At 57.6% G+C, this 24,484-nt stretch overlaps 9 protein-coding genes across 9 annotated transcripts; 3 read left to right on the top strand and 6 right to left on the bottom strand.

The window, feature by feature from the left end:
• Nucleotides 1-68: 68 nt before the first annotated feature.
• Nucleotides 69-3,045, bottom strand: THITE_2115901 (uncharacterized protein). The gene is made up of 8 exons (XM_003653389.1): nt 2,597-3,045; nt 2,413-2,527; nt 2,342-2,355; nt 2,257-2,278; nt 1,899-2,185; nt 881-1,574; nt 756-831; nt 69-695 (listed from the first exon to the last, which is right to left on the bottom strand). The coding sequence occupies exons 2-8, from the start codon at nt 2,454-2,456 to the stop codon at nt 285-287; spliced, it is 1,548 nt and encodes a 515-aa protein (XP_003653437.1). The 5' UTR covers nt 2,457-2,527; nt 2,597-3,045; the 3' UTR covers nt 69-284.
• Nucleotide 3,046: 1 nt separating this feature from the next.
• On the bottom strand, nt 3,047-4,149 carry THITE_2115903 (uncharacterized protein). The gene has a single exon (XM_003653390.1). The coding sequence runs from the start codon at nt 3,364-3,366 to the stop codon at nt 3,052-3,054; it is 315 nt and encodes a 104-aa protein (XP_003653438.1). The 5' UTR covers nt 3,367-4,149; the 3' UTR covers nt 3,047-3,051.
• Nucleotides 4,150-6,299: 2,150 nt separating this feature from the next.
• On the top strand, nt 6,300-7,874 carry THITE_2115904 (uncharacterized protein). Its single transcript, XM_003653391.1, has 5 exons — nt 6,300-6,653; nt 6,732-6,800; nt 6,862-6,908; nt 6,968-7,175; nt 7,228-7,874. Exons 1-5 carry the CDS (start codon nt 6,426-6,428, stop codon nt 7,546-7,548), a joined length of 873 nt encoding a protein of 290 aa, XP_003653439.1. The 5' UTR covers nt 6,300-6,425; the 3' UTR covers nt 7,549-7,874.
• A 395-nt stretch (nt 7,875-8,269) lies between these two features.
• Nucleotides 8,270-8,853, bottom strand: THITE_2129056 (uncharacterized protein; the record flags this gene model as incomplete). Its single annotated transcript, XM_003653392.1, has 2 exons — nt 8,270-8,290; nt 8,320-8,853. The coding sequence occupies 2 exons, from the start codon at nt 8,851-8,853 to the stop codon at nt 8,270-8,272; spliced, it is 555 nt and encodes a 184-aa protein (XP_003653440.1).
• A 1,238-nt stretch (nt 8,854-10,091) lies between these two features.
• THITE_2115907 (uncharacterized protein) lies at nt 10,092-12,612 on the bottom strand. The gene is made up of 3 exons (XM_003653393.1): nt 12,452-12,612; nt 10,628-12,364; nt 10,092-10,562 (listed from the first exon to the last, which is right to left on the bottom strand). Exons 2-3 carry the CDS (start codon nt 12,288-12,290, stop codon nt 10,156-10,158), a joined length of 2,070 nt encoding a protein of 689 aa, XP_003653441.1. The 5' UTR covers nt 12,291-12,364; nt 12,452-12,612; the 3' UTR covers nt 10,092-10,155.
• Nucleotides 12,613-14,080: 1,468 nt separating this feature from the next.
• THITE_2170481 (uncharacterized protein) lies at nt 14,081-15,864 on the top strand. Its single transcript, XM_003653394.1, has 4 exons — nt 14,081-14,212; nt 14,402-14,496; nt 14,572-15,275; nt 15,342-15,864. Exons 1-4 carry the CDS (start codon nt 14,188-14,190, stop codon nt 15,355-15,357), a joined length of 840 nt encoding a protein of 279 aa, XP_003653442.1. The 5' UTR covers nt 14,081-14,187; the 3' UTR covers nt 15,358-15,864.
• On the bottom strand, nt 15,829-18,868 carry THITE_2154828 (uncharacterized protein). The gene is made up of 2 exons (XM_003653395.1): nt 17,875-18,868; nt 15,829-17,823 (listed from the first exon to the last, which is right to left on the bottom strand). Exons 1-2 carry the CDS (start codon nt 18,710-18,712, stop codon nt 16,271-16,273), a joined length of 2,391 nt encoding a protein of 796 aa, XP_003653443.1. The 5' UTR covers nt 18,713-18,868; the 3' UTR covers nt 15,829-16,270.
• Nucleotides 18,869-19,042: 174 nt separating this feature from the next.
• THITE_2150620 (uncharacterized protein) lies at nt 19,043-20,633 on the top strand. The gene is made up of 6 exons (XM_003653396.1): nt 19,043-19,381; nt 19,449-19,531; nt 19,721-20,003; nt 20,119-20,143; nt 20,207-20,288; nt 20,347-20,633. The coding sequence occupies exons 1-6, from the start codon at nt 19,166-19,168 to the stop codon at nt 20,432-20,434; spliced, it is 777 nt and encodes a 258-aa protein (XP_003653444.1). The 5' UTR covers nt 19,043-19,165; the 3' UTR covers nt 20,435-20,633.
• THITE_2115919 (uncharacterized protein) lies at nt 20,584-22,434 on the bottom strand. Its single transcript, XM_003653397.1, has 2 exons — nt 22,006-22,434; nt 20,584-21,952 (listed from the first exon to the last, which is right to left on the bottom strand). The coding sequence occupies exons 1-2, from the start codon at nt 22,242-22,244 to the stop codon at nt 20,734-20,736; spliced, it is 1,458 nt and encodes a 485-aa protein (XP_003653445.1). The 5' UTR covers nt 22,245-22,434; the 3' UTR covers nt 20,584-20,733.
• Between the last annotated feature and the right edge of the window lie 2,050 nt (nt 22,435-24,484).

A 24,484-nucleotide genomic window follows, 5' to 3' on the forward strand; every position in this document is an offset into this window, starting at 1 on the left:
TCCACTCCCACACGCCGCCCGCGTCGGCCTGGCCGGCGAGCGAGCCGCCGCGGCCCGTCACGGCCACCGGGTGCCAGTGCTGGAAGCCCACGTTGGCGCCGGCGAGGTCGATGAAGAGCCCGTCGGCGTCGGCGTCGGTGCAGCCGGCCTCGGAGGCAGGCGCGGGGGGCGTTGCCGGCGGGGAGATCTCGACGCCGTTATTGCAGAGATGGCTGGCCATTCGCATTCGTCAGCACAGCGCTCCGCCGCCAGAGAGGTTGGGGGCGGTCGGTGTCTGGGCACACTCACCCGTTCACTGCCGGAACTGTCTGGCTGAGCTGCTTCTCGGCTTCCTTCTTCTTCAGGGCTTGCGCGTGGGCGTAGATGCTGCGTGCCTCCTCAAAGGTCGGGATGCGTCCGCCCATCCAGGCTGCACAGCCTGCCAGCTCGTTGTAGGATGCAAAGACCGGCCAGTCAAGGGCGTGCTTCAGGGGCACTAACCCATAGACGGTCCGAACAGCCTTGCCTTCGAGGAAGTGCTCCGGGACGGCGGGTGCGCCATCGGGCTGGCCAATAGCGTCGCCGCTGGCACGGGTGTCCCCGTTCGCGTGGCTGGAAGCACTGGCGTTGTTTGCATCTGAGACCGACGCCTCGCTGGTATACGCCCATGACGCCGGAATCTTGGTGAGCTGGTTGCTGTACAGATATAGGGCGTACTGGTCTATCTTTTAGCGCAACGTTCGGCAATCTCTAGATCCTCCCGATAAGAAGCCTACCTCTTCGTTGCTGATCGGCCTGCCTTTGGCCTGGAATGCATGGACGCTCGCATGTCTGACGGGCTTCTCATTATCCCTAGCGCTTCTCAGTATACATTCCCCTGATAGACCAGACTAAGACTTACCAGCCATAGGGAGCATGCGGGTCGGTCCCGTCCTCGGGATCGTCAATCCCGATGGTGATGTCCTGCGCGGGGATGTCGAACCACTGATTGGGGACCCTCTCGGCCCGGGCTTTGGCGGCGAGCTTCTCAAAATCCGGGGCCGGGACGTGCGGCGGCGGCCGCGTCTTGTCACTTTGCAGCATCATGTACAACAGCGTCTCAATGTGCATAAGCTCGTGCTCGAAGCCAACCCAAATGGCTCTCCCGACATGGCGCGGGATGGCGTCATTGCCCTCTGCATAGAGGCTCTGCAGGCGGGCACGCACACGGCTTTGATAGGCCAGGATTGCGTCGACGGCGGGCCATTCGTCCGGGATCTCGGAGTGCGCATGGCACAGCTCGGGGTTGTCCACGTCCGGGTCGATGCCCCTCTCGAAGATGTCCCTATAATAAGCTGGGTCCGTGGGCGGCTGTTGGGTGGTCTTGGTGAGCTGGATGTCCAGGAAGGTGGGGATGTGGCCGAGATAGAAGATGCAGGCATTGCGAAGCTTGATGGGCTTCTCAAGTAAATCATCTGGAGGTAGCATCTCACGCGTCACGACATCCCAAGCCGCCCATAGCCCTTCCCAGTCCTCCAGGGAGGGAAGGGCAGTGCGGGCGTAGACGGAGGGATCAAGGCTGAATGCCATTTTCGGTTTGGCAAGCATATGGAGGCCTGCACGGCACAAATCATGTTAGTTGGAGTGTTCCTTGAGATTCAGATAACTTTCATTCAGATAAAGCTGAGAGGAAAACAAGCTGCCCAGACTTTTGGGCAGAACATGTTCCTGACCTTGACCCCGCAGCCCGACACCCACGAGCAGCAAGCCAGTGACGACACGCCGCGGCGTTCACTTACACCTCGGCGTGTCGTATGACTGGCCCCACGTGTTCCACAGCGTGGGGTAACGGCAGCCAAGCATGTGGCTGCGCTGGAACGGGGAAGTTCTCGGCCTCAACCCCTGATGCAGGGAGTGAAAAGCGGCATAAATTAACTCACCATATTCCTCGCGGCGCCGCCACTGGGCGATCTCGGTCATACCCGCCCGCTGCCACAGCACTTGGGCCTCGGCGGCGGAGTATTTGAGGCTCTGCTCGATCTGGATGCGCTCGTGAGACCGAACGAGCTCGCCCATGACGATCGTGTCCCGCAACGGGGAATAAAAGGCCTGGTGCCTGCCCCCTTCGGCGTCGTACACATATTCACCGATGACCTTCCAGTCATCTTCGACAAAGGCAGTCTCGCCGAGGACCCTGTTGGCATGACGAAGGCCATTCAGGATGAACCTGGGTTCGTCAGCAACAGTCCGCAGGAGTTCATTTTGGCACCCGAAGAAGCCGCGATGAGTGTGGCATACTGGTGGGTAAGGCCTTCCTTGTCTGAAAGGTGCGCAGTTAGAGTCAGAGCAATCAGGTTAGGAAACGCAGCGCGTCGACACATACCGTTATACGCGTGGCTAACTCACCGTCAGCAGCCTGGCTGACGGTACTTGGAACGGGAAGCCAACACTTACTACACTCTGGCAGGGTCGTTGCAAGCGTCCAGGCCAATCAACATGGTGTCTCTCGGGCCGAGGACGTCGGCAAAAGTCTTGAGGAAGGCAGCAGCCTCGCCTCGATCGAAGTTGCCTACCAAGATTGAGAGTGTGGTGTCAGCCCAGGCGGCCACAGCGCAGGGCCCAGCCGGCAGCAACTCACCAACGCTCGAGCCGAGGCTCAGGATGCACTTCTGGCGCGAAGCATTGGTCGGATCCTTGAGCCACTCTCGCCCATCGTCGTAGGTCCCGAGCAAGCCGTGGGCGCGGACGTGCCGGTACGGGGGCAGTTGAGCAAGGGTCCGTTCGAGCTCTTGCTGCGAAAGGTCCAATGCGTAGTAGTCGATGCTCTTGCCTGCGTCTTCGAGGGCCTGCAGGAGGAGGTTCACCTTCCGGAGGTTACTAGACAAGCCACACACGCAGAGAGATCGAGTCAGCCCGAGGAGCCAAGGACCAAGAGGAGCGGCATCGAGGCATGACTGACCCGCTCCCGAGCTCAATGATCATGGCTCCCAATGGGATGTTCTCGGCAATGTCTCTGGCACAGGACTCGAGCACTTCGATCTCGTCATTGGTCAGGTAGTACTCGTCCAGGTATGTGATCTGGGATGGAACGAGTTAGCGTGGGGAGCGGCACGCCGTGGCAGGCTCCCAGATAACGGTAATAAGCCTCACTTGCTCAAACAGCTGCAAGCCTCTTTCGTCGTAGAGGAGGAGTGTGGGTAGCTTCCTGGGGCCATCCCTCGTGTGAAACATGGAGAGCACCTCGGCCTTTAGGTTGATCTCGACCGCCGCGTGGCGGATGTCAATGATGTCCAGCTTCGGGCCGGCTGCAGCCGTGCGAAGATCTGGCAGCCCCTTCTTCTCTTTGATCGCCCCCAGACGGGGGATGGTGCCGTGCAGCACCCCAGTGGCTTCCTGAACGCTAGGCATGTTCTTGACCTTTTTTGTGCGAATTTTTGCCGGCCGTTGCAGTGCTAGATCCTAAAGCTTGGAGAGACTGGAATGACGAACTTATATAGCTTGCTGATGTGCCTGCGCTCTGTTCCGGCCAGGTTGCTACCGGAAGAGATGGGACGGGATAAGTCAATGGACCCATGGATTCGGCGGGGAGTGCCTTCCAGCTCGCACAGTGTAGCCGCCTCTGAGTCCCGCAAACGACGAAGTGGATATATACCGTAATCAGCCAAGCCAAATGCGTCGAGGTTACTCGCTGAGGTTGATGAGCGAGCGTGCAAGTATACTGGTACCTTCGCGTATGCTAGTGTGGCCGGGCTGCTGTGGCGGCACAGACCCGTCGCCTTCGGAGGTACGCCATACTTGTTGGAGTATACCTGGGGTACCTGATATACCGGAACACTGAGATCGGAGGGATCTCCGTGATGGGACGTGTCGATTTGTCTTGTCTCCTGCCAATCAAGACTAATTGGGAAAGCGCAGACTTGTGACCCAGGAACGGCGAGGACCCGAAGGGCGCGCCTTTTCCGTCGCCTGTCCGGGCGTCGCCGACTCAGGGGGAAGAAGCATGACTGTTCGCCGGCGGGTAACGTTAAACGCTCCTGAAGTTGAGGCACTGTGTACGAAGAGTAGCGCCGAGTCCCATTCCAGAAGCGATCTAAAAGCGGGCGGAGGGCATGGACAAGGAAGCCTCCGCGTCGAGCCGCTGGGAAGCTCGCGAATCGTTTTGTCATGAGAATGCCACGAGCCGAGCATTCCTGCTGACGAGAGTGGGAGTTTGTAATGCAGAGAACAAATCACAAGGCAGCTCTGGGTTGCGGGAGCTTCTAGCCCCACGAATTCAGCGCTCACCCCACTGTGGGGCAAGCAGGCTTCAAGCATGTTCCTGTGGAAGGTACCTGGCGATGCGCAGGGAGTCTATGCGCAAAGCAAGGCGGAAGGAGCAGTACGTACTCGAGGCAACAGTTAGTGAACCTGCCGGGCAGAAACAGCCTGCGAGACGCGCGGTCAGCTCCTGCCTGGGACTCCATTGAGTATCCATACCAAGGTCTTAGCGGTCCCACAGCATCATCCCGAGGTCATCGTCTGGCAGTTTGCCCTTCACTCCACTCCAGTGCTATCTCGGGCCCAAGCAAGGATGCCAGAGGCAGCCCAGAACGAGGGGTTTATTAAGCAGAGCGCGGCGTATCCCGTCGATTGAGTGTTGACCGGAAGGTACCTGAAGTCCAGCCTGCGTGCGACCCTCCCCGGATGCGGGACCTCGATGCAGGCCAGCAACGAGAACGGCAACACAGATTAGTTAATCCGCACTTACAAACCAATGGTTCCCCTCTCGACATCGAGAGACCCCGCGCCCTAGCTTGGTGCTGGACCCCGTCCGAGAGGGACAAGGTTTCTCCTCTGGCAGGATTCCCGCTCGTCAGGATGACGGAGTTCCGGAGATGTCAGATCAAGAAGAAGGCACCTCCATGCACGGCCCGTCCTGAACACGGGCGATTAATTTGCTGGTTTGGAGGGGAGCGCAACCTCGGCGTCAACTCATGTTGTTGAACACCCTCATAGGGGGTCTTATTGTGGAAAGCCGGTTACCAGGCGGCATTCCGCAATCGATTTCATGCAGCTTGGCGACCGATCACCTACGTCATCCCCACCAATAAACGAACACACCCCACGCCCGGGCGCCCGGAGCGGGTTCCACTGATTCGGCATTGGGGCTGGCGGGGGTTACTTGGTAATCCGTACATCTGCCTGCCACGAGGGGGTTGGGCTGTACTGTACAGTCCCGGGAGGGGCTTCAGTGGCAGACGTTAAAGAGGTCCCGCCAAGACTAATTTCGGCCAATTGTCGGCAATGTTTTTACAACGTTTTTACGTAACCCCGATCGCCAAGGCGTTTACACTATCGCTAAGCGGTTAGTTCGCTAGGGGTATAGAGGCGGCGCTAACCCCCCGTTGGTTAGGGTTTAGGTTAAGGTTAGAATACGGATTAAGGCTATAATACGGGTTAACTTCGTTTTCTTTTTTTTCGATTTGGTTGAGGTTTTGCGAAGTTGTTGCTACGAGTCTTTACGATTCTTCGTTGTTGATGTTGCTCAAAGTCGTCGCGGCCCCGCTTACCCCATGGCGATTGTAAATACTTGTAAGCGGCAGTCTCCGAAATTAGTCTTGGCGGGACCTCTTTAACGACGACCGCTTCAGTGCTGAGTCTGGACTTCCGTACATGTCCTCGCAATTCAGTGTGGCCTTGGTGTAGAGCATTGCTAGCGGCGTGTCTCTCTGCACTCCGGTACACAATGTTACCTCGGTTGATCAACTTCCCTCTGAGTGGTTGATAACCCTTGCGATCCGAGTTTGTTTGTCAGTGACGTTGAGTGGTCCGTAAACTGTTGAAATCCCAGCTTCCGTATGACGTATCGATCCTCAAAGAACCACGTATCCTTCATTCAAGCTGAGGCTTCGAGGGCGTCGGCTCAGCCGCTCAACCCTGGCTGTGCTGGGGCTCATGTCCGAGACACGGACAAAGCGGCGAATCTCCGGCGTATCTCCCGAAATTTCTCTTAGCGGTTGGGAACCCAATCAAGCTCCACCCAAGTCACCTGACAGCGCGCTGGTGGCACGAATGAGGGGTCGACCTGCGACGCGTGCAACGTGTCCTTAACAAGAAACCGGAGGGAAGAGGACATTGGTCCCCAGATTGGAGGATCTCGGACACCGATTCCCTCCGTCGGTTGCAGCTGCTTACCGCGGAGATTGGGACTATCCGACGCCTCCTGCAATATGGTTCCGTGCATTGACAGCTCGTGTCCCAGCTTTGGCGGTCTGGACCGTCGTCGCCAATTCCCAACGCAGTTGGTTTCAGACGCAACTCCAAGCCGTTGAAAGTTCCCATCACGGAGGTATTTAGAGGCTGCCGTCCTTTTGCCACAGGACCCCAGAATCGAGTGGTGAAACCAGTTTCCCTCAGCTTCAACAAGTGTTGCTTATTGCCATTTGTCTGTCATCCGAACTCGCAGCATCTAAGTATCACCGGCCACTATGTCCGAGCCCGAGCAGCCCACGAAGAAGTACCGTGGCAACTGCCACTGCGGCGCCTTCGTCTTCGAGGTCGAGGCCCCCGAGATTAAGTCGCTGAGTGACTGCAACTGCAGCATCTGCACCAAGCGCGGCTACTTGTGGCTGGTGCCCAAGAGCGCTCCGACCATCATCAAGGACGACGGCAAGCTCGTCCACTATGCGTTCGCTGGCAGGAATATGGACCACCAAGTGAGCTGTCACTCGCGCCCGTAGTAGCTGGCGGGTGGTTATAGAGGGGTTATCTGACGGGATCCTTTACCTCCGAAGTTCTGTGGCAACTGCGGAATCACTGTGCTCGCCGCGAGTGATATGTTCCCAGCCAAGTTCGGGGTCAACGTGAGTATGGCGGTTCAGCCAGTTAACGTGGTGTGGTGCATTGACACGTTTCCCGTTCTAGGCCAGGACCATCCAGGGGCTCAATGTCTGGGACCTGGAGATCAAGACGTACGCGCCTTGCAACGACGTGCCTCGTCAACTTACTGACAGTTAACAACGCGCGTCAGATTCGACGGCGCTGCATACGACCCCCAGTACGTCGCGCCCGCTTATTCGGGCCCGGAGCTCAACCCAGCCGGCTTCGAGGACGCCAACACGTACCACGGCAGCTGCCATTGTGGAGCCGTCACTACCGCAGTAAGGATCAAAGGCTCCCCGGAGGACAACACATACAAGGAGAGGATCCTCGAGTGCAACTGCAGCATTTGCCAGCGGGTACGCGGCCCCTGTCCCTTGCGTCTCTGTTCCGTGTCGCTGACACTGCTAGGCTGGATACCTCTGGATCTACCCGTCCGAGAGCCAGGTCGCCATCCAGGGCCGCGAAAACCTGTCCACGTACGTGTTTGGGACCCGTGTGTTCCGCAAAGTGTTTTGCAAAACGTGCGGCGTGCACATCGGAGCCGAGCCGAACCCCGACCTCACAGACGAGGAGATTGCCGCCCTGCCGGAGGTGGTTCGCGAGTTCCGGGCCACCCGGCTCGACCTCCGGCCGATGAACCTGCGCGCCTTCAACGGGCTCGACCTGAAGCGCGTCAAGCCGACGCAGGTGGACGGATGGAGCAGGGGCCAGCAGTATGCCAACCCCTAAGATTGCCGGTGGCTCTGAAGGTTGGGAGGTATAAGGATTTGAGGACGAGCAATGCCGATGGCGGTAAACCGAGTGCTCCAGCCACGTAGTCAAACGTAGTTTGCTTTTGTCTTGCATTGCAAGCTTGTACCACCAGCCTCGATCCAACCGTTACTCCAGCTCGTCCCTCCACGGAATCGAGTCTTGCGCGCCCGCTCTCTCGACCGTTTTTGCAGCTGCCTTGTTTGCCGTCCTTACCGCCGCCTCAATGTCGAACTCGGACCCTTTCTTCCCCACGGCGTCGAGGGCATACCGCCCAACAAACGTGTCCCCAGCGGCAGTCGTGTCTACCACCTTCGCCTTCTCCGCTGGCACCAGCCCTTTCCTCCCATCCCTGCTCATATAGTAGACCCCCCTGCCTCCCAGCGTGATGATCACGTTCTGCACCCCTTTCCGCACGAATCCCTGCGCGACCGCCTCCAGCCCTGCCTCCTCATCCAGCGCGCTCTCCTGCACCTGCCCCAAGATGGCCGCCTCCGTCTCATTCATTACCAGATGCGCCAGCCCGCGGTATGCCTCCTCCGGCAACCTCCTCGCCGGCGCCGGATTCAACAGCACATCCACGCCCTCGCGCCTGGCCGCCTCCAGCGCCGCCAGCACCGTCTCCAGCGGAATCTCCAGCTGCATGATCAGCAAATCCGGCAGCTCCCCTTCCTCCACCGTTTTCCCCTCCCCCTCCCCCTCACCACCACCACCACCAACACTAGCAGCCGGAGCCCGAAGCGTGCGCACCTCCCCAGGGAGGAAAGCGTAGTTCGCGCCGGGGGAGAGCACGATCCTGTTCTCGCCGGTGGGGACGTCGACGACGATCAGCGCGACGCCCGTGTCGACGCCGGGCGCGGCCACCACCGCGACGCGCCGCACGTCGACGCCGAACGCCGCCAGGCCCGCGCGCAGCGCCGCGCCGTGCGCGTCCGCCCCCACGCGCCCGACCATGCTGACGCGCGCCGTCGCCGTCGCCGTCGCCGTCGTCGCCGCTGCCGAGTCGGCCCCCCCGGCACCAGCGGGGCCAGCACCAGAGCCAGAACCAGCACCAAGCTGCTGCTGGGTTTGAGAAGAAGAAGAAGCAAAAGAAGCCGGCCGCGCGCGCGAGAGCTTGGCGCACGCGACGGCCTGGTTGGCGCCCTTGCCTCCGGGCGACGTGGCGAAGCGGTCGGCGGTGAGGGTCTCGCCCGGCACGGGGTGGTGCGGGACGTAGGCGACGAGGTCCATGTTGAGGGAGCCGAGGACGGTGATGAGCGGGAGGCGGGGCGGGGGGGTGGCCATTTTTTTCTCTTCTTTTCTTTTCTTTTCTTTTTTTCCCTTCTTTATTTATTTTCCCCTGACGGGGGACGGGCGGGATGTAAACGTTTGGTTGTTCCTGGATTACGGGACTCGGTGCTTGGACTTATTGAGAGGGCATGGGATGGAGTGCGATGAGTTGAGCTGTGGTCGAGGTGATGGTTTGGGCTTGAATGTGGGTCGCCGCGCAAGGTGCGAGGTGCCGTTGGTAACCGCAGCGCCCCTGAGAATAATTGCAGGACGTGGAGAGTTGGGTGTGACGTTCAGGCAAACGGCCGGCCGTTGTTATTGTTTTTCTCAACCTGCCACCCATTCTGGCGCTCAATAATTTAACGCTGAATACTTCTTATTCAGCGGAAGCTGGCCGGAGGCGTCCCGTTTGCCAGCCTGTAAGCCTAGCGCTGTTGCTGCCGTGGACTCGCGGCTGGTAACCGGGTCCATTCAACCGCAGACCCGTCCTGTATCTATCAAGCCCAATCCCGCCGAACTCCAAAACACCTTCCCGCCGTGCAGAGTGGTATCATGAATCAGACAAAATCTCAAAAAGATCCTCTCAAATGCCCCATAAATCACGCTCCCCCAGCGCCAAATCCTTGGTCGCTGTGCAAAACCAACTCCCGCCCCATCAATCAATCACCGTCCTCCGCTACCTTCTTCCTCTTGCTCGGTCGCCGGGTCGTGCCCTCGTCGCCCTTCACCCAATGGTTCTTCTCGATCTGGTGCTGCCTTAGGTTGTCCGGCCGGTTCCTGTACTGGCTCGTGCAGCCCGGGTATGGGCACTTGTAGATCTTGGGCGGCTCCGTGCTGTGCTGTAGCTTTTTGTGCTTGGCCATACTGCCTTTAAACCACTGCGGGTCGCCCTTGGGCCGGTACCCGCAGATTTCACAGCACGAGCTGGCCTCCACTTTCTGCCCGGATTGCTGCTGCTTCTGCTGCTGCTGCTGCCGCCGCTGCTCTGATGTCTCGCCAGCTGCCGGTTGCTGTGGTTGCTCCGCTGCTGGGCTCGCGCTCTGCGTACTGGACGGACTTCCGCTCGAGGTGGCCCCCGGTGTTGGAAGCTGGATTTGGCCGTCACCGGAATCACTCATCCGCGGATTGCTCGGCTGCGCGGCTGGGACTGTCATGCCCATGTTGTCAACCTCCGAGCTCAGGTCGTTAAAGAAGGCATCGATGTCGTCAGGCGAGGCGACTGCTGCTTCGACGCCCGGACTATCGAACTCGGCGATCAGGTTTTCAATCAGCGTGATACCGAGTCCGTGGTAGATATCCCGCCGTGACGGGCCCGTGTCATGTTGCCCGTAGATTTGGTCGCACAATCTTCTGGTTCGGGGGACGAAATTGCCATAGAACTTCGCGGCCGGCAGGCATATCTGCTTCACTGGTTAGTCCAGTCGAACAAGCAGGGGTTGACGAACACAATACCTTTCCCGCATGGAGGATCTCGATCTCTATCCGCCTAACACTGCAGATGGAGCCGCTGCCGAGTCGCCGATAGATCTCTTCCAACCTGTCGTTGAGGCGAGGGTGGCTGAATCCCTGAGCAAGCATCTCTAACACGTATTTCGTCGTTGCAACCAAAGCCCCGTTCGCCAATCCCGCGGGTTTCGTGTCCTTCAAGTGCGTGATATGCAAGTCGGACACCTGCACCTCAAGCGGCAAGGAATCATGGCTTAGAAGGAGACTCATCTCGAGTTCTGTATCAAGCAGTCAGCAGGGCTAGTAGTAGAGGGGCAGGCGTGATCTTTCCGAGAAAACTCACCGTCAAGGAAGTCTCGTGCCGCCGCTAGTACCGAATCGCTGCTCTGCCCGAACCCCCAATCCAGAACCTGAGGAGACTTGCCCTTAGGGTCAGGGGATAAACCAAATGGCCTGCCGGACACTGACGCGAGATGATGATCGATCCTAGCCTGGTTGATGCCGGGAGGTTGCCAGATGCTCATGACGAGCTGCCGGTAAAGATCCCGATCGCTTGGTGGCAACTCGTTCATGTACGTTAAGGACTGGAGAAAGAGACCGTCGAAACGCTCCGGGATTCCTTGCTCATGCAGCACTAGAGAGAAAGCGTAGACGAGATGGATCAAGCAAAGGGCATCGCTGGCGGACGACGGCTGGTGGCCATTGATGAGCGCACGCAGGACTCGCAAGCCAGTTGTTGCTACTGTCTTGATCGACATTGCCTCGAGCTGGCTGGCGAGGCGGTTTCCCTGCTGATCTTGTATCTTGACCATGGACGACACGACGTGCTCCTGCAGAGCATCCCACGCTGAGCAGACCAGCGACTTGGTCTCGGAGCAGCATGCGTTCGTTTCCGCGATCTCGGGCTCATCACGCTCGACTTCGTCGGCCACGTCGTCAGTCAAGACAATGTCTGGATTGTACGACACATTAGCCGTCGACGAGGGGTTGAACCCAAGAAGGGCATCCGAAGGCATGTCGGAGGCGTTGTCGAGCATGGGAAGGTCTGCGGGGAGCTCCGAGACGAGGTCATGCAGGAAGTTGGGACACGCGTCGTGGCTGTAGCTATTTGAGGCTTCCGCAAACATATCGTCGGCCACGATGCCGTCGACCGGGGACGTCATGCCTGTGTTCAGCCCGGAGCCCATCGACCAAGCGCCGCTCCAGTTTGAAGCCGGAGAGATCAAGGAACTGCCGTTGCTCGTCGTGCTGGCATTGGTATCGGTGCTGGCCGTGGACCTCACCGATGAGCTTGGCGAGAGCCCTTTGCTGCGCGGGACGACGGAAGCGGGTCTGGCAACTGGTCGAGGGCTTTGGCGACGGCCCTGCAACCCGGCCGTGGTCAATTGAAGCGTCGGTTTAGTGGCTGGCACTTTCACGGAGCCATCGTCCTGCGTCATGATAGGGAAGGAGGGCGACTCAATAGCCGACACCGGTTGCCACTGCATGAAGGCGTCGCTCGAGAGCATCGTCGAGTCGAGCTCGGGCAGCGGGGGCGCCACGGTCATGATCAACGCCTGAGGGTCGATAACGTCGCTGGGCGCCGGCATGGGTGGGGCCTGGATAAGAGGAAGCTCCATCGAGTCGATTTCGAGGATCTCGGTGGACGGCAGCTCGCTTGCTCTGCCGTTGACGCTCGGGATGTTGAGGGAATCATAGCTCGGCGGCGGCGGGAGCATGATATCGCCATCGTCCGAGCTCATGCCCTGCATCTTCTTGGACTTGTGACCGAGCGAGCGGAAGAAGCTCTTGGCCATGTGCAGTATCTTCCTCCTCTTGGAGGGATGACCCAGGCACCGCCTGCATTTCAGGTCGTCGAAGCGCTCCACCCTCATGTGGTCGTAGCACCAGTACTCCCCAAAGGCGAGATAGCGGCACCCGGCCAGATGCTTGAGCATCGCTTCGTGGTCGGGGAACCGCTGCGTACATCTCAGCAACGGACACTCCAGCCGTTCCTGAGGGGTCATGCGCGGCGATGAGTTGCGCTTCACGGCGGCCCAGACGATGAAGCGGTGCCTGGCACAGTCCTCTTGTGACGTCTCTTTGGTCCTGTATGCACAGGTAATTTAATTAGGGCCCAGATGCGCCCGCGGGAGAAGATTAGACACAACTCAGGCGAATTACTTACACACAGGACAAGACAGACTGGTCCCGGTTGAGGTTTAGGTCGAGGTCCACGTCAAGGCCCGGGCGGGACGGGGTCGCGTAAGTGCTCCCGCCATCTCCACTCCGATTGTCCGGCCGGGGGCCGGTCCGGAACGGCGAGAGTGGCCTCGGCGCCGCGGCGCTGGGACCAGGCGAGTGGTCCTCCAAGAGGGAGGCAAAATGTTTCTTGCTGTCCATCGGATGATGGGCCAGCAATCAAGCAGACGAGACCCAAGCGTGTGCAGCAACTCAAGTGCCGAGAGGTTACCACAGTAGGCTGAGAAATGAGGGGCGAGTCTCGAGAAGCGAATAGGTAACGAGGAATGCGCACGAGTCCAACCGACGGCAGAGATCAGAGTAATTATCCGCCACCCATTTTGTTACACTTGCGGCTCTGCCAATGTGGTTGCGTGGTGCCAGCGAGGCCTCGAAAGAGTTGCGGAAGCGTCACCGAAGGTCCTACTGTGTTCTTTCCAAACCTGAGGTGGCCGCGCCGCAGCGTGCGTGCTTAGGACTTGGTAGGACTTGAGGTCGGAAGCGGTTTTGGGGCGGCCGACGCTGGAGGGCGCTGCAAAAGGCCGGACGCACTGCAAAAGAGAGTGTAAGAAGCCCGCGGATTGGCTGCCTCTCCGGCGTGCCGTCCCAGGGACCGGACAAGGTGCAGGAACGACCAGGACGGGAGCCGGCGATCAGCAGCGCCCGAAGCTCGATTGGTGCCTTGTTGAGCTGCCAGGCAGATGCCTGCCACTGCTTGGCAATCCGATCCCTCACTGCTGCTTTCCGCTTCCGGCTATCTTGGATTCTGCCTCGTCCCATCACACAAGCCAATCGTTGTAAGCAATGGCGCGATCGACTGCGCACAAGGCAGACTCGGGAACAAGGGACACTCCGCAACGAATCCTCAGCGACACAGACAACCATTTGACTTCCTCCATCCACCGCAGCGAGGATCAACCCTGCTAACTTTGTGCATCAGTTATCGATAAGCTGGACTGAGAATGAGGTTGCAGTGGGAAGAGGCCAAGGGAATAATACACAGCACAGGTAAGGTATTGTACTACAGAGGGCACGGCTGAGGAACCACGGCGCTCGGAGGTGGGCAATCCTGCGTAATCCGTAATCCTTGCCGAGAGTTGCCCGTAACCCGCGGAGTTCTGTGCCATCGCAATGAGAGCCTCATGCGACGAAGCCAAGCTCGGCCAAAGCTCGGCCAGTCAACCAAGACGACGTTTCTCTCAGTGGCAGGACAATGTACTCTGGTACGGAGTAGGTGCAGGTCTCTCGAGCAAGCCCAGCACGAATCTGCCCTTTATGGCGGAGCCTTCCAGGTTGTTTCGAAGCCAACCAAGTGCCCATTTCCCTTCAACATGAAACTTGGAAATCTGGTTTCAGCAAAAATGCTGGAGAAGAAAAGAGATGTATCCGGGGTTTGCATTTTACGGGGTCTACATCCGCACAGAGTCCTGATACCCCGCCACAGGCCAGTGTGGATATCGAGAAACTGGAAGTAGCCGCTGTATCGGTGCTGTTCGGAGTACGGATACACTGGATACACTCGAAAAAAGGCTTTTCGGCAGCTGCCCAACCCCAAGCCCAATCGACGATAACTTTTGCGTCGCAAACTCCCTCAAACCACTTCAAGGCACGTCAGTTTTTTGCACACCGTTTTCTGAATCTGCGGAATTCTCGTCCTGCACGCCGCAACGAACAGTTATCACCATGCCTGGACCAGCGAAACGGTGGGGTAAGTCGCAAATTTCCATTACCCCGCGATCTGTGGAAGGCCATCTCGTGCCAGGTCTGGTTGTCGCAAAAACCGTCGCTTCGGCGGGGCGCCCTCAGTTGCGTTGCCGATTATGGCCTTTCATTTCCATTCTATGGGGCGGCTATGCTCGACATGATGCGCGGTGAGCTGACGGGCCATGCTTTGCAGAGGAAGAAGAGGAGTCCTCCAGCTCCGCCCCGGACTCTCCCGTCGTTGCACCCGCGCGCCGCAGATTCGACGACGAGGAAGCCGAGGGCAGCGATGTACGTGTTCCGTCATGCGATTTTCGTGACTACCCACGTCTGTCCCCTGCCCGGCTAACATGCCACAACAAATAGGTGCTAGAGTCGTGGGACGCCGCCGAGGACTCCGAGGTCGAGCGGGAAAAGGCAAAGAAGGCTGCCGAAGCGAAGGCGAAGGCGGAGGCTGAAGCCGCCGCCAACAAGAAGAGTAGATCACAGCGGATCGCCGAGCGCCAGGCCGAGCGTGCGAAGGCTAAGGCCGAAGCCGAGGCTGAGGAGAGTGAAGAGGAGACTGAGGCCCAGCGGCGCGAACGCCTTCGTCGCACCGAGAAGGAGTCTGATCTCCGCCACGCCGAGGACCTGTTCGCAGACATCAATATCGGCAGCGGGCGCAAGGCCACGACTGCCGGGTCCGCTGTGCCGATCGATGCGAGCGACCCCACCAAGACCATCGACCTGTCCTCCCTGCCGCTGTTCAAGCCCGCGACCAAGCTGCAGTTCGAGCAGCTGCGCAACGTACTAGTCCCGCTCATCACCAGCAGCTCCAAGAAGCCGCACTACACCCTCTTCCTCCAGGAGTTCGCCAAGCAGCTGGCGAAGGATCTCCCGAGCGACCAGATCAAGAAGGTCGCCAGCACGCTGACGACGCTCAGCAACGAGAAGATGAAGGAGGAGAAGGCGGCCGAAAAGGGCGGCAAGAAAACAAAGGCTGCCAAGACCAAGGCTTCACTTGCCGGGGTCACCCGCGGGGGCGTGACGGACCTAAACACGTACGAGGATGACGACGACGCCTTCGGAGAGTAGGTGATCTGGCTCGCAACCCGTAAAGGTCATCAAGTCGAGGGCTAACATCAACTCTCAACTAGTGACGACTTCATGTGAAAGCTGCCAATGGCTACCCGTTAGTTCGCTGCGCCAACGTCCCGCCTGCTTTCTCCAAGGGGAAAAAAGAAAGGGAAAAGGAAGGCCAGGTAACAGGACCGTCCCGGCAGTGTCCTCATCACTGCTGGTCAGGGTTTGGGAAAAGACACTCGGGGGCAGCCCTTACTGGCATCCCTGGAAAACAGGAGCCCTTGGCGTGGCCTCCAACCCCTCCGCGTCAAGACTCAGAGGGAGCAGCAGGGTACAGAGGCTTTGAGAGGGAAGTCAGTGAGGAAGCAGTCCGTCGGGTGTGCTGCGCCGGTGTTGATTTAAGAGGCTAGATAATGTTCGGAGTGGGCCATACCGCAAGACAGCGTATAGAGAACTGCTTCGCTAGCGGGCCATTTTTCCATTCACCGAGCACCAGAGCACACGTGATACAAGATGTATGTACATATCCTGAGCCTATGAGCCTGTCTGTGCGGGAATCTTGGGATATTCGCTCGTGTTTACACCCCCTTTTTTTCGACCCCCGATCCCCCCATTTGCTCTTCCAATCGTGGTATATCTGATACAAGAATAACTAAGGGGGTATCAGATCTTGGCTGTTCGCCCCGCAAACCATCACAGTTGTTGTGTATGTATAGCCCATCCAGTCCATCGACGCCGTTTTGCTCCTCCCATGCAGCCGACCAGTGGATGGAACATGGTTGTTCTCCCGCCCTTCCTCTTTCAAAATACCAAGTCAAGCCTCTCTCTCGGCTCGTTCTTTTCGCGTGGCCAACAAATCATACATACCGCCCCGTTCATCCGTACATCCATATACATACATATCCACGAAACTCATCACGCGCAGAGCAGAGAGATGAGAGAAACGCATCCACCACAACGGGACCAGAATCAAAAACCAAAGGACGCCAAAAAAAGAGAACATCTACATCAAATCCCCCGCCACGCCAGCCAGCAAGGCATGCACGACGAGGCTGACGGTCCACAGGCCGACGCGCTTGAAGCGGCGGACCCGGTTCTGCTGGTCCTCGACGTCGCGCGCGAAGGCGGCGTAGACCTCGGCCCCGGTGTCGTCCATGAGGCCGCAGTCCCAGACGGACCAGGCGCCGTCGAAGTCGGCGACGCGCTTGACGATGCGGCAGTTGATGGGGATGTAGGTGCGCTTGGCGTTGATGTAGGCCACGATCGGCCGCACGAGCGCCTGGTTGACGTAGCTGATGTGCGGGTTGTTGAAGAGCGGCACCGCGGCGCGCACGTCGTTGAGGTGGATGCGCATGTCCATGACGAGGTAGGACGGTGCTTCGGCGTCGGCGGCGTCCTGCTGCGTTCCGTCGTGCTGTTGTTGGGAGATGGCGGCTGCGGCGGCGAGGCTGGCCGGGGTGGTTGTGGGCATGGCCGGGGGAGGTATTGGTGGTGGTCCGCTTTCGGCCGGAGGGGCCGCCGCGGCGTCGTCGTGGTTGTTGTTATTGTCGTCGTGATTGTGGTTGCGGTCGTAGAATATGCCCGACGTGGAGTTGTCGATCACGTCGATTTCAGGCCGGCGGTTCCGGCTGCTGGACTGTTCGAGAATTTTAAGGTACCGGTTGCTCGTGACGGCTTCCTCCATTTTGTCGTAGAGCCCGGCTACGACCTTGCCGATGCCCTCGGCGGGATCGGCCGGGAACATGATGTCGGCCACTATGTCGACGTTTCCCTCGTATATCCAGCCAAACGGCCCCTCGACGCCCCGATTCAGATGGTCGATCTTCAGGCCGTCAATTCGTAGCCGCGAGAACTTCTTCCAAGCGGATGCCTCGTCAGATTCGGCCTGCCGCCTTTCCGCGGCGGAAGGGGTCCCATGTATCTGTCGAGGGTGGATGGTGAACAGGGACCCGTCAAACGACCCAGACATGTGCGAGGCGCTGAGAAAGTCGTAGAACAGCCACTGTTTCCGCAACTGGGGAAGCTCGCAAGAGAAGATGGAGACGGAGAAGGGGCGGAAGCCGCCCGGCTGGTGGACTGTGACCAGCAGGTCTTCAAGTTTGAAGTAGTCCAGCTCGAAGTCACCGGGGTTGTGCTCATGTCTGTAGGAGAGCGGGTCCCGGTCGACGTCATCCCAGCGGACTGACGTCCTGTCCACCACGCCCCGGACGCCCTTGACCTCGACGTCTTTCAAGAGACCCTTGCCGTTCCACCACTTAAGGAAGGACAGCGTGACGTTGACGGTATCGATGGTAACGTCGAATTGCGTGTAGTTGCCGTCGTCTTCCTCCTCGACGGCCAGATCTTGATCGGCCTTCCTGGCAGCGGCCGCCTCGGCCGCGGCGTTGGAGGACCCCTTCTTCACGGACGACCGGACTTGGCCAGGTCGTCGAGACACAAAGACATTACGGAAAGTGATGACGCCGTCCTTCCACTTCGGAACGATTGCCGATTCGAAGACGACGGTCAGGCCGGCCGAGTGCGTCAGGTAGTCGCCGATCCACTTCGCGAGCGTTTCTACTCATGATCAGCGGCACGTTCGTCAGCAGCAAGACGGCTTGCACATACCTTGGGCAAACACGGTGTTGATGAAGAGGATGATAAGGGAGAAGAAGGTAGTCGTCCCGACCAAGATCCACACAATGTGCCCGAACAAGAACCAGGAGACAAAGGCCCCCCATTCGTCAGCGTTCCAAGGCCGCATGCTCCTGATCGAGAACCACTTGAAGCGCACTTTTAGGCGCTGACCAAACCCGCTGGCGGCGGCTAGCAGCTCCTCCTTTGTTGGCCGATGCGGCATCTTCGGAAGGTGCAGATATTTCGACATGGACTCTGCAAGCGACTCGTTCTCAGACGCTTGGGGAGATAGCGTCGTAGAGGGACTTTGCTGCGGCGCGTCTGGCTTCCCGTCGGTAGTGGACGCATTGCTCTTGTCTTCCTCGCCTTTTGAGCTCGAGCTGCTGGCCCTTTTCCCAGCACACGCCCGGCCGTCCCTGGCCTGCCGACTCTTGATCCATATCTGCCTGGCCAAATGGCTCAAGTTCGCTCTCTGTCCCGCGCCTCCCACCAGTGCCGAGTCCGCCGCTGCGGTACATGTTGTCACGACGGTGCTCGTCGAAGATGTGCTAGAGCTCAGCCCAAGAAGCAGTAGGCCGCCCGACGTGCAGCTCTTTCGGACGTTCCGGGGTGAGATGTGCGAGGGGTGAGACTGGAAAAACCGCCGAGCCGAGTGGAAGGGGCGCATGTTCTGGCGGTGCGGAGTGTTGAAGAGGAGAAATTTCCCTACCGACGGGCACTTCGGCAGCGGGCGGCGGCCAGTGAACCTCGCGGAGAGCGCGGCGGCGGAGTCGCGGATCGAGCCCCAGAGGTGACGGCCCAGCTGGGTCGTCGTTGCGCTAGAAGTCATTGTTGAAAGACATGCTGAAGCACATAGACCTCAGCGAGCAGAATCTAGGCCATGGCCGAGGGCACTCGGGGTGCTAGTCTTGAAAGCGGCGTCATCCACGGGGTCGGGTTGTCTGCTGTGTCGTCGCTCCTGCACTAGCCGCAGCACCGAAACTTGGGAACGCGCCGTGCATGAAAGACTTGATGACGCTAAGAGCGGCCCCCAGCTCCCTATCGCGCAGAGATATGATCGCTGGGCGATGCGGCTAGCCAATAGATAAGCATGCATTTAATGGGAGATCCACAAGTTTTTGTGCGATTTTCGAACCCCACCACCCAAATAACAGGACCAGCGAGCGAGAGACGGTGAGCAGCGCACTCGACCCAACGAAATAGACGGACTGCGGCAGCCCCTTGATCACAGGACTGAGCGCATAACTACCCGCCGCCGTTGCCTGATCCGAGATTTGTGACGATGCCTGCGCCAACAGCCCTCCTGCAGCCGGCCCCAGCGCCCGAAGCGGCTCCCGTCCCCGCGCCTGAACAGGAAGATGAACTCCTTGTCGACATGCAGCAGAGCAGCGCTGCCGGACCCAGCGCTGCCGCGCCGCCCCCGGCTGCTGCCGAAGAAGACACAGACATGGCCATTGACGAAGAGGGGCGGCCGAGGTTTGCGCCAGGGAGGGATGTGGTATGTGGCTGACCCAGCCTCCGCCACGACTCGAAGCTGTGATGCTGACAGCCTGCTCCCCGTCTAGGACCCCGTTCGCCGTGCCGAGACACGAAAGATCCCAATCCCGCCAAATCGCATGTCGGCGTTAAAAGCGAACTGGCCCAAGGCATGTTCCATCCACCCTCCCCAAGCTCCCCCTCCGCCATGTCCTTATACTGACCTGTCCTAGATGTACGCAACTCCCTTCCACCTCCTCTCCCGGCCCTCCAACCCCGGGACCCCCCCCCCCCCTCCCCCTAAATTGAAGCCGAGCCCCAACTAACCTTCCCCTCCGTCCCTTCCCTCCCCCACCACCAGCTACCCGCCGCTGGTCGACCACTGCAAGCTGCAGGTGCGCATGAACGTCAAGGAGAAGCGGGTGGAGCTGCGGTCGAGCCGGTTCACGACGAGCAACGAGGCGCTGCAGATGGGCGCCGACTTCGTGTCCGCCTTCGCCATGGGCTTCGACATCGACGACGCCATCGCGCTGCTGCGCCTCGACTCGCTGTACATCCAGTCGTTCGACATCAAGGACGTGCGCCAGACGCTCGGTCAGGACGCGCTCAGCCGCGCGATCGGGCGCATTGCCGGCAAGGACGGGGTATGTTTTGCTTTTCCTTTTTGAGTGTTTCTGCCTTGGGTGATTGGGGGGTGAGAAAAAGAGTGAGGGGGAGTCGGTGGAAGAAGATTGCTGACTCTCTATCCCTTTCTTTTAGAAAACTAAGTTTGCGATCGAGAATGGTGAGTTATCATCTGTGTGTTGCAAGGGGTGAGTTTGGTTCGGGTCTGACGGATGGGCTCCAGCGACGAAAACCCGTATCGTGCTGGCCGGGTCGAGGGTTCACATCCTGGGTGCCTTCGAGAACATCGGCATGGCCCGTGAGAGGTGGGTTCCTCCCTCTGAGCGTCTGCTTGGACCCAGACTTGGCTGACCTGTCTCGCAGCATCGTCTCGCTCGTGCTGGGTGCCCAGCCCGGCAAGGTTTACAACAACCTGAGGATAATTGCCTCGAGGATGAAGGAGCGCTTTTAGATAGATTGAGGTGTGAAAACAGAACAGCAGGGGGGCATTGGGAGACGGCTATGGCGTTCAGGCGTACTTGGAGTTCTTCCTGCATCTTGTCGTGAACGAGCATCAGCAGCATATCCAGATACTGCATACTCACCAGATGGATTTGGCTCGCAAAAAGCATAACGGCTGAAAAATCATTGATATATTTGACCTGCTTCCACCGCTGCGGGAATCCCGGGTATCATTGCTCCAAACTCCCATCAGGTCATTGAAGTCATCCGTATCCATGCCCGTGCCCATGCCTATGCCCATGCCCGAACTCAACGATTGGCCTTCTTGATATGCACCTCCAACTGGTTGGCCTCGTCCGGGTCGACGTCGATATCCGCGATCATGCATTCCTGATCCAAGCGCTCCCCGTCAAAATATATGGCCACATCCCACTCCGGCCCAATGCTCCTTTGTGCCCTGAATGCCTCGATCAGCGCCTCCACCGTCGTATCGTCCTTGCCGGTCAGCTTGAGCGGCTCGTGCTCCTTCGCCTTAAGGACGATCTTGATGCCCTTCCTCCTCGGCGGCTGCTGTTGCACCGGCGGCGGCGGCGACGACGGCTCCTCCCCGCTCGCCGCGGCCAAGCGCAGGTCGTCCTCGGGACCGAGGATCAGACCGCGTTTCCTGCCGCGCTCCTCCATATAGGCCGCGTAGGCCTCCTCGGTCCAGACCTCGAGGAGCAGGCCGTCGCGGTGGTAGCCCTCGCCGTCGTGGCCCTCCAGGTTCCCCTGCGCGTCCACCTGCACGCCCAGCGAGGCGAGCGTGCTGTGGCTGTAGATCTTGTTGCCCTTCCAGGTGAGGAACAGGCGGCTGGCGACGTCGTCGGGGATCTCCACGCCCTTGGCCCGCGCGTTAGCGACCCACACGTCCAGCAGCAGCTGCACGCCCTGGTTCAGCCGGCGCTTGACGAGGATGGGCGGCGCGGCGCCCGGCAGCTGCGAGACCATGAAGAGCTTCACCACGGCCTGCTGGCTCTGCTGGGCCTGCATCTCGCGCGCCTTGGCCACCCACTCGCTGAATTCGTCGGGCTGCTCGGCGGCCGGCGCGACTTCCTCCACCTCGGTCTCTTTGGGGCCAGGGAGGATCTCCACCGGGACATCGTTGTCGTCGTTGCTCCGCGGATTCTGGCGGCGCGGATTCAGCCGTTCACTCGACCTTCGCGGCTTGGAAGAAGAAGACCCCAGGGTTTGAGCACCGTCATCGTAATCGCTGCCATCATCCAGCACGGTGATTGGAACTCCTGGTGAACCGTGGGACTTCCGAGATGCGCGTCCCGAAGCGGGAATCTGGGTGCCTCTCTTGGAGCTTGGCGTTCTTGGAGTCGCACTCGCTGAGACAGGAGTCCGGGGTGCCGACCTTGTTCGCGTCCCGATGATCTCTTTGCCCTTTCCCTTCACATCCATTATTAGGTCGTCATCCGACTCCTCCATTGCTGCGGATGCCTTCCGTGGGTATGCGGCAGCATGTGGGGAGCCAGCCGACAACTCTCTGTATTCTAATTCAGCTTCAACCTTCTCGAGCAGCAATGGCATACTACCTACCTCCTTCGTTGAGAAGAAGCCCCGTCCGGCGACGTCTTCCTGCGCTTGCGGTCGTGTTCCTTCTGGTCCTCCTGCACTTCCCTGAGGATCTCGGGAAAGACTTCCTGGGAATGTCTAAAAAGGTCGAGATCGCTGTCATCATCCGTCTTCTCTGCGGCTATAGCGGACAGCTGCTTCCGCGGAACGGTGCGCTTGAAGGGCAGCGCCCTTTTCTTGGGCGGCTCAACCAGGTCCGCCATGATCGGAGTGGGCCGATGTGGTCGAGCGCAAGTCAAGTGCTACGCAACTCCTGTCGAACGAGCGGTGATATCTAAGCAATGTTTGCGATGCATAATGCGACGCACGTGCGATGAACCGCCCACGTTTCGTTGCGAGAATGGGGACAGCGCAGTTCAATCGGTTGCTAGGGCGAAGAAAGTAAATTGATCGCGTCCACCGTGTTTGGTGGGGCAAAGCATTCACTCGCCAATCTGAATAGTCCCGCATTTGGTTAAGTTAGTGCCAGATGTGGACGCTGATGGCTAAAGAGGTCCCGCCAAGACTAATTTTGGCCAATTGTCGGCTTTGTTTTTACAACGTTTTTACGTAGCCACGGGTCGTCGTTAAAGAGGTCCCGCCAAGACTAATTTCCAGCCCCTGTCAACGCCACCCCCCTACCACAACTCGAAGTACTGTAGCAGTATCGGCAAGGGGTCTTCGTGTATATTCTAGGGTATAGCGCGCTTAAAGGTGGGTAATAGCGCGCTTACGCTATAGGCTAGCTACAGGCTATCGCTATATCTACGCTATATTAGTTAAGTCCGTATAGTAGGTGATATAACCTACCTTAGAGCTACTACTATCTTACTATATAAGAACAGGTTATATATAGAGGCTATAGCTAGGCTAGGGAAGTATAAGACTAACTATATTTGACCTAGGTAGAGCCTAGCTAGTTACTAGGTAGCAATAGAAACGTATTAAAATAAAAGAATTGAACTTAAATATTTATATCCGCTTTACTTTTATCCTTATCTATATCTTTACTACCCTTTTTACCTTAGATTTCTTTATACTATACTAATTAGCTACTAGCTAGCTATAAAGTAGAGGTATAGTATATTTATAATATTCTTCTTAATATTTATAAGGTGCCTATATACCTAGGTCAAGGCTTTAGTATATTGCTTAGCCTCTACTAGGGTATCTCGAGCTAGCTAGGCTAACTCCTTAGTAGTAGTAGCTAGCTACTTAGTAGCTATAGCCTAGCGCTCTGCTATTAAAGCAACTCTCTCCTTAATGCTCTACTAGGGCTTAGCCTTAGTAAGTAAAAAGTGAGCTATAGAGGCAGCGAGAGTGTTAGACGTAGGTATATTGGCGTTAGCCAAGGGCAGGGCGGCAATAGTCTCCTTATATATCGTACCTTTTAGTACTAGTTAGTTAGGTATAAATATAAAGTAGCTATAGAGCTATATAGCTTATAAATAGTTGTAACTAAACGCTTACTTTACATTTTAAAGTTAATAGGTAGAGGCTCGTCTTCGTCGATTTTAAAGACTTGCTTATACTATTTAATAATCTTTAGCTAAATTATAGAGAGTAGCTACTAATAGCTTATTAGTATTAGACTAATAGTCGTTTGTTAATTAATATTACTTATAAAAACGTAGAACTTAGTATAGCCCTACTTAGTATACTCCTAGTATATATTGCCTAGATCTATATACTAATTAGCAAATATAAATCTAATATATTAAAAAATATAATACTATACTTACTTTCTTAGAAGTAGTAGGCCTATATATCCCTATTATAGATATATATAACGTAGACTATATATAGTACCGCCTATACTTTACTATAGTCGAACTCCTCCTTCTTTTTCTTAGCCTATCTAACGTTAGCTAGCTACTAACTAGTACCTAAATAGCACTCTTTACTAAAGACTTTATACCTAAGGACCTAGCTAGGCGCTTCTAAAGGTTGTTAGGTGTAACTGGCTTCGACTTACCCTTGTTAGTAGAGGTAGCAGGGGTAGTAGAGGCGGCGAGGGCGGGGGGGGCAGGGGGAGGGGGGGGGCTAGCTACTTGCTAGTAGCGTTCTTACTGTTAGTACTAATGTTAGTAGTAATAATAGGCGTAGGATATATATAAGAGCGCTACTGCTATTAGCTAGAGGTAGTAGAGGCTAGGGGGGCAGGGGGGGCTAGCAACTTACTAGTAGCGTTCTTACTACTAGTACTAGTATTAGTAGTAGTAATAGGTATAGAATGTGTAGGGCAAGCGTAGAAGCGCTACTACTACTAGCTAGGAGTAGTGGGAAGGGTAGTAGCTAGGGTAGAGGGAGTAGTAGGAACTAGCTGTTTATTAGTAGCGCCCTCGTTAGTAGTAGTAGTAGTGGTAGTAGTAGTGGGTATAGAGTGTGTAGGGCGTATAGGGTAGGGCTAGAGGCGCTACTACTACTAGTTAGGGGTAGTAGGAAGGTTAGCGGTAGGGGCTAG

This window comes from Thermothielavioides terrestris, chromosome 2 (genome assembly GCF_000226115.1).
Source record: "Thermothielavioides terrestris NRRL 8126 chromosome 2, complete sequence".
Taxonomy (NCBI): Eukaryota; Fungi; Ascomycota; class Sordariomycetes; order Sordariales; family Chaetomiaceae; genus Thermothielavioides; species Thermothielavioides terrestris.

Excerpts from the sequence above, each read along its gene's own strand:
- THITE_2115901 (XM_003653389.1), bottom strand. The coding sequence starts at position 2,456 with ATGTTGATTGGCCTGGACGCTTGCAACGACCCTGCCAGAGTGTA. Across the intron at positions 1,575-1,898 it reads GCGGCGCCGCGAGGAATATG|GCCTCCATATGCTTGCCAAA; the intron begins GTGAGTTAATTT and ends TGTGCCGTGCAG. Across the intron at positions 832-880 it reads CCGCATGCTCCCTATGGCTG|GGATAATGAGAAGCCCGTCA; the intron begins GTAAGTCTTAGT and ends GAGAAGCGCTAG.
- THITE_2115903 (XM_003653390.1), bottom strand. The coding sequence starts at position 3,366 with ATGCCTAGCGTTCAGGAAGCCACTGGGGTGCTGCACGGCACCATCCCC.
- THITE_2115904 (XM_003653391.1), top strand. The coding sequence starts at position 6,426 with ATGTCCGAGCCCGAGCAGCCCACGAAGAAGTACCGTGGCAACTGCCAC. Across the intron at positions 6,654-6,731 it reads GCAGGAATATGGACCACCAA|TTCTGTGGCAACTGCGGAAT; the intron begins GTGAGCTGTCAC and ends TTACCTCCGAAG. Across the intron at positions 6,909-6,967 it reads TGGGACCTGGAGATCAAGAC|ATTCGACGGCGCTGCATACG; the intron begins GTACGCGCCTTG and ends AACGCGCGTCAG.
- THITE_2115907 (XM_003653393.1), bottom strand. The coding sequence starts at position 12,290 with ATGACCCCTCAGGAACGGCTGGAGTGTCCGTTGCTGAGATGTACGCAG. Across the intron at positions 10,563-10,627 it reads GGCACGAGACTTCCTTGACG|AACTCGAGATGAGTCTCCTT; the intron begins GTGAGTTTTCTC and ends TGCTTGATACAG.
- THITE_2170481 (XM_003653394.1), top strand. The coding sequence starts at position 14,188 with ATGCCTGGACCAGCGAAACGGTGGG. Across the intron at positions 14,213-14,401 it reads TGGACCAGCGAAACGGTGGG|AGGAAGAAGAGGAGTCCTCC; the intron begins GTAAGTCGCAAA and ends CATGCTTTGCAG. Across the intron at positions 14,497-14,571 it reads AGGAAGCCGAGGGCAGCGAT|GTGCTAGAGTCGTGGGACGC; the intron begins GTACGTGTTCCG and ends CACAACAAATAG.
- THITE_2154828 (XM_003653395.1), bottom strand. The coding sequence starts at position 18,712 with ATGACTTCTAGCGCAACGACGACCCAGCTGGGCCGTCACCTCTGGGGC. Across the intron at positions 17,824-17,874 it reads CAACACCGTGTTTGCCCAAG|AAACGCTCGCGAAGTGGATC; the intron begins GTATGTGCAAGC and ends GATCATGAGTAG.
- THITE_2150620 (XM_003653396.1), top strand. The coding sequence starts at position 19,166 with ATGCCTGCGCCAACAGCCCTCCTGCAGCCGGCCCCAGCGCCCGAAGCG. Across the intron at positions 20,004-20,118 it reads GCATTGCCGGCAAGGACGGG|AAAACTAAGTTTGCGATCGA; the intron begins GTATGTTTTGCT and ends CCTTTCTTTTAG. Across the intron at positions 20,289-20,346 it reads ATCGGCATGGCCCGTGAGAG|CATCGTCTCGCTCGTGCTGG; the intron begins GTGGGTTCCTCC and ends CCTGTCTCGCAG.
- THITE_2115919 (XM_003653397.1), bottom strand. The coding sequence starts at position 22,244 with ATGGCGGACCTGGTTGAGCCGCCCAAGAAAAGGGCGCTGCCCTTCAAG. Across the intron at positions 21,953-22,005 it reads GCTTCTTCTCAACGAAGGAG|AGAGTTGTCGGCTGGCTCCC; the intron begins GTAGGTAGTATG and ends ATTAGAATACAG.